Source organism: Magnolia sinica, chromosome 16, assembly GCF_029962835.1.
Source record: "Magnolia sinica isolate HGM2019 chromosome 16, MsV1, whole genome shotgun sequence".
In the NCBI taxonomy this organism is placed as follows: domain Eukaryota; kingdom Viridiplantae; phylum Streptophyta; class Magnoliopsida; order Magnoliales; family Magnoliaceae; genus Magnolia; species Magnolia sinica.
In genome coordinates this window covers 13,041,490-13,047,889 of record NC_080588.1, presented here as the reverse complement: position 1 = coordinate 13,047,889, position 6,400 = coordinate 13,041,490, and the positions used below count along the sequence as shown (strand labels likewise).

General features: G+C 39.6%; 1 protein-coding gene across 1 annotated transcript; it reads left to right on the top strand.

Moving 5' to 3' along the window:
- Positions 1-592: 592 nt before the first annotated feature.
- Positions 593-5,292, top strand: LOC131228744 (protein SPIRAL1-like 2). Its single transcript, XM_058224595.1, has 3 exons — positions 593-728; positions 3,062-3,362; positions 4,927-5,292. Exons 2-3 carry the CDS (start codon positions 3,102-3,104, stop codon positions 5,005-5,007), a joined length of 342 nt encoding a protein of 113 aa, XP_058080578.1. The 5' UTR covers positions 593-728; positions 3,062-3,101; the 3' UTR covers positions 5,008-5,292.
- The last annotated feature ends 1,108 nt before the right edge of the window (positions 5,293-6,400 follow it).

Here is a 6,400-nt window from a genome sequence, read left to right as displayed (position 1 = left end):
ATTTGGAGGGTGAAGGTTGTCCAGTAGACTGTTTTCAATTGTGTGGGCCACCTGAAATGCGGATGGGGCTAATTATCATTTTTTGGTGCTAACAAGGGTGACGCAACTGGTTATCCGGGTGGATTTGACGTAAACATCGCGGTGGGGCCCACCTGAGCGGCCGACACTTCGCTCCCAAGAAAGCTTTTTGAATTTTTTTGAAAAAGGTTTCGGAATGTAAATCTTATATTAAGTAAGTAGTATTTCGTAAAATTCCCTTAAAAAAAAAAAAGCCAAACACTCTATTGCATACAAGATTTTCAAGACATCACCATCTAGCATGGGGTCCATCAGTTTCAACGGTCTGTATAACCTAACCATGGCCCTGCCTCAATAGACTGGAAATCAATAGATTAAATACCGTATTCACATCTTGACGGGACGCCTTAACTACTCTCATTTAAATGCAACAAATCACATTGACAGAAACATATTTTCAGAATTATTTTCAAACACTGGCACCATCGATAGTATTTAACAGCTGATGTACGGTTATGATCATTCGAAACTTGCTTCACGTGGGCCACATCCAGCAATATATACTGGACGACTGTACATCGCGACGTTTGAGAAACGAACTCTCGGCCTATAAATTTCATTCCCGACTCATCTTCCATGGCTCGTCCGTTCGCTGTCTCCTTCTCTCTCACTTCGATCCACTCTCTCTTCAGATCCCATCCCAAGAACAGGTACGAAACCCTAGATCGCTTTTATCTACGCTCAGATCTATCTCCACACCCGATTTCTACACATTTTCATGTTAGATCTCGGGAAAAAAAACTAGGGTTTTGGTGGATTTCTCCTCGTAAAGATGCTTTTTCACTGCTGATCTGATGCTTTCTCGAGCATTTTCATGGAGCATTTGTCTTGATTTTCTTCTCCAAAATTTCTCTTTTTTCGTCTTCTTCTTCTTCTTCTTTTTTTTTTTTCAAAATTTGGAGGTTTTTTTTTCCCCCTTGTGATTCGATGTTGATTTAGTTTCTGATTATTGCGGATTTTCGATGCTGTGGGATCTGATAAGATCTGATGAAGGATTACGGTTTCTTTTGATGAGATCGAAACATTCGGAGCGGATAGACGTGGGATGTTGAGTGGTATTGATTTGGATTGAGATAGATGGGTAGTGATAGCTGAGTTTTGTTATCTTTCTTTTGGTGAATGGTGAATGTGATATGACATTGACATTTCACATTATCTGTTGGGAACCCTCCTGTGTTAGGTTCCCATATGTAAGTTGGTTATCGATCACTATAGAGTGGGAAATGTAGCGCACTAGATCTGGACCGTTCATCTGTTAGATCCCACTGTGGATGGGGGCATTCCCAAAACATTACTATGGGTGGATGATTATAACCACTGATATGTGTAGATTTTGATTAGTCCTTTTCCCCCAAACATTCCATTTCTAATAATCAAACCTCTCTCAATTAGCAGCTAGGATCATTCCATCTGTGTGGTTTTGATGAACAAGCCTTCAATGATGTGACTGAGCAGACAGAATGGTTTGGATCCTGATATGTATGGATATTCAGTGCTTGATAACGAAATTACATTATAGTGATACCACTGGATTTGAAGCCTCTCCTTGTATGGATGTTCGTCTATATTACCTGGTTTTTGGGATAGGTGGAGAAGGGATCTCTCGTTTGATAATGAGAACTATTTTTTTTCCCCTAAAATTGCGATGTTTTTAGGTTTTAAATAGAAAAGAATAATTTTCGCAAATAATTTGTGAATTTTCAATAAATTTTTGTGTTCGTTTTTTTTTTTTTTTTCTAATCTCGCTTGCTTTCTTCATTCTTCTTTTGTGTGCGTGCTTGCGTGCTGTCATATAGGTGCTTTTTGTTGTGTTTGTAAAGTTTTCAATTTGCAGTTGTAAATCATATAAGCTTCTATGTGTTGTTATTATGTCACTCTGTTACTACCGGTCTTCATTTTGTTATGCTTGTTTGTGCTTTTTGTGAGCATATTATCATAGAAGAGGGCAACAGGGCAACAGTTTAGATTCCCAGGTCTTCTTTTGTTACTATTTTGCAGCATAAGAAATTGTGGGTGTTGTAACACATTTGATTTTCTTGCTGATTTAGATGATCTGTCCTGTTTGTAAGTTAATACCCTGTGGCAATCTGTGTTGTTTTATTCTGCAGCCAACTCTGAGATTTTCAATAACTCTCACCTTTGGCGCATACAAGGCCATTAAAATTTTATCTACATCTAGATCTCTTTGCTTGCTAGGTGGTCCTTTTTCTGATGACTGAGCTGTTTGCTGTAAATGTTTGTTGAACTTAATTCACAACAAAGATTCCATACTGAAGAGCTGTGTGTGTGTGTGTGTGTGTGTGTGTTTTCCCTGGTGATCTTCAATGGGAATCATGTTTATATGTTGAACCATGATATTGTTTGTAAACATATTGCTCGATGGGTATCTCTGAAACATGTTTCAGCAGCTATTATGGGGCTCTAGTCCCTGAGAATTTCTCTTTCTATTTACTGTGGCTGAGACCTGCCATTGGCTGGAAGCGAAAACCCCCCCAAACCCAGAGAAGGGATGTGTCTAGGTGCCCACTATTTCGACAGCCTATGTGGGTCTCTATTTGTTGACTGCTTCAATTCGTGAGGACTATTACACTGAGCTTCTTTTTCAATTTAGAAAATCAGTGGGTTGTTTTGTCTGGACTGAGTCAAAATTGAAATCAACATGCAAGTTTACACCAAGTTGTGAGTTTTTCAATGTTGTTATGGATGTTGGGTTGTCTGTGTAGTGGATTTCATGAATATGCATCCTAAACTTCATTGACGAAATTTGTGGACACTGAGACCGTAGCAAACTTTACTCATTCATTCATTATATACTATGTTTCAATTATAAACTTAAAATTTTGTATGGTAGTGGAAGGTAAGAATCATGTGTGTTTGTTTGGAATCTGATCTTGATATGTTTTATCATGTGATATTGTGCTTCTATGGAATGAAAATTGTTAATGGAGTTTTATCTGCATTATCTTCTTGAAAACATGTGTAGGATCTTTGTGTGAATATATTAAGCCAAGAAGTCGGAGAGAATGGGTCGTGGAGTCAGCAGCGGAGGGGGCCAGAGTTCATTGGGCTACCTGTTTGGGAATGGTGAGGCTCCCAAACCTGCTACAAATCATGCTCAGCCTGCTCAGAACCCAGTACAGAGCCCAGTACCAGCTGAAAATAATGTACCTGCCCAGAAGCTGCAACCCATAGATAACGCTAAGCAGATTCCTGCTGGCATCCATGGAAACCCTGCCAACAACTATTTCCGTGCTGATGGTCAGAACAGTGGCAATTTCATCACGGTATGAGCATAATCACTACATCTTTGCAGACTGGAGTTTGTTTATGCTCGAGTACACCTTACAGCTAACCTATCTTTGAGATTGATACCATATAAACTGGACAGTTAGATATTAGAAATTACAAGAAATTTGCTGAAAAGGCATAGAAAGCTCATCAATCACTGCAAACGAGGTGACTCAGTGTACTTGTTAACAATGGTGAGCTTGATCACCTACTGACAATGGTACCGCAAGTGGTATTGTACCCGCCAATATTACACTTGTTTAGGAAATCAGTACCATGAAAGTGGAAACCCCCACCATGAACTGATCATCCTCCTTAAAAGTAAGGCTCATCTTGGGTACCCCCTGGATGTTGGTTGTCCATTGGGTTCAAACAATGCTGCCCCCGTGATGACTGGACTGGCCTATTTTTGTGCCAGGTGATCTTCGTGGCAGGGCCTATCATTTCCATGGTATTGATGTCCTACACAAATGGTACAACACCACAAATTGTGGTACTTTGCCTGTAGGCTGTAGGTGATCGGTTCTCTTGACACTGTTGTTGGCGTGATTTAAACGGTGGTCCAAAAAACTCCGATTCCACCCAAAACTCCAATGAACTCTGCTTGATGAGATTTTGAGCTGAATCAGTGTGGGGACTTGCTTTTGGAAGGGGATGCCTGGAAAATTTCTCAGATTGAGTGTTTTAACCTTTTGATCATACAAAGGTTATGGTAATGGTCCATTTTCAAAGCAAAAGAGCCACATTTCAGAGGGTTGAAAAAATCCAATTTGAAGATTTTATTTGTTGTCTATCCCTTTAAAAGATGAGATTAAGCTCATTAGGGGGTGAGGCGAGTGCAACACGTGGAGAAAGAAAGGGTGAGAAATACGGGAGACAATTCGGAGAGGGGCACAGTGGCTAATTTTAACCCCAGATTGCATTCTAAATGATGACTTGTTGAACCGTTCATGTTCTGGATTCTACACCACTCAGGCCATGGTAAGTAACATTCATAAAACAGGTCATCTTGTATGAAGATGAATATTCGATCGCTCCTCAAATCCAAGATTGAAAGGTCAGGATAATCAGTAAGCATGCTGATAAAACCATAGCTCCTATGTGGTGGTACTGAGAACATGAACGGATCAGATAAATTTAAGGATGCCATATGGAGGTGTGAACCAGCCACCTTACCATACTATGGTAAGAGGTGCCTCCTTACTGTAGCAAAACCCTTTGGAGAGTGGAGAGTTTTTTTTTTTTGCCTGGAAAGATCCAAGCCGGTTGCTTGAAAAAGGCTAAATTCCTTACCTAGCATATTGTAGTACAGTGGATATACTTGAGGAAACCTCTTATATATATTCTAACCGACCATAACTAGCTTAAATATGTATTTTGAGTCTATATTTTTTTATTTAATTATTAAATATTTTTTCAAGTAAAGATTTATAGGCTGATTCTTCGAGTTGCCCTAACCTGGCTGGACATTGAATCTGAGTAGAAATTTTCGGGTTTTGTAGTGCCACTTAATATGTAACTTTGGGCTTCTTTCTTTTTTTTTTTTTTTTCTGGGCGCAGGACCGTCCTTCAACTAAGGTTCATGCTGCCCCTGGCGGTGGCTCTTCCCTCGGCTACTTGTTTGGTGGTGGTGGTAACTGACTGCCATTTTGCCAAATGCCATGAAGTTGGTGCTGTTTGGAACTCTAGCTAGTAGAAGCACTATCGGGATATGTTAATTAGATAATATGATTGTTTGTTATGTAATATAGCTCCGTGCAGGGATTGTTCTGTCATTTTTCTTTGATTAAAAATTGGGCTAAAGAAGGCGGAGAAAAAGTCAGTTGCTTGTCCGGATACTTAAAAGGTGTGATTTTCCTGTCATGTGCCTGGTGAATGTCCATTTGTAGTTGTTGTTACAGTTTTAGTACTGAATTTTCTGTTTAATCTGCAAAGCTTTAGATGATTGTTAGGTGTGTTTATTTTGTGATGGATGCCCTGAATTTAGTGCCGGGCAACCTGGCCATCCCGTTATTGAGATATCGAGTCACAATTTGGCAGAATCACTTGAGTCTGAGTCCACTTGACGAGTTGCATCCCTCCTTGTTCAAGTCGTTAAACCATAGGTGTAAATCCCTTTTTATGGTAGTTTTTAGGGTGCACTTTGAAGGAGTCCTTATAAAACTGGGGACGATACTGGAGGGTTGGATCAGTTTGGATTGCATTCTATAGCAAAACCATAAAGAGTAATACCTGAAACAACTCCCATTCATCTGTTGTTGGCTTTTATCAGCGATCCATACTCTGTTATATGATGAGATTATCTTGTCACCTAAAAAAAAATCCGTTCATAGTTGTTGAATCTGAGTTAGGCAATGCTGTGGATGATTAACTGTATTTTTTTGGGTCATTGGCACCTGAAAAAAAACCCCTTCATATGTATGTTGTCTATCAGTTATGTATTCTTTTTTGTACATTTTGGTTTAACAACGAACCTTATTTTTTTAGATATGAGATCCTAACAGTTGGATGACTAATGCCGGGATCAATGTGCTCGTCCAGTGAGAGAGATGAGATGAAGTCCAATGGGTTTCACCATAGTTTACAGTCTGCCCAGTGTCTTCCAACCTATTCAGTCTGTTCTTCATCGACCCTTTCCAAAAGCTTCACCCCACCGTGAGGATCACCTAATGGAAAAGGTGGTCCCACCCCCTCATTAGCTTCACACCATAGGAACAATGTTTAACTATTTATAAATAACAAAATGCAAGTGTGTTCCACTTGGCAAGTTGATGTTGCTGATTTTTGCACAAAATAATCCCGTAAATTGGGCCAATCAATTTGATGGCTTGGACGCTGCACGCATGCATGAAAGGTTGGATATCATATACTGGGTGGACCGTAAATTATGGTCCGATCGATCAGAACCATAAGGTTCGTTGGACAGTGGATTTGTGTATTCGAATGCATCCTTAATGCAAAAGTCGTTTGAGGTGTTTGGATTTACAGTATTTGAAATACACTTTGGCTTGAATAATCCAAACAGTGTAAACAT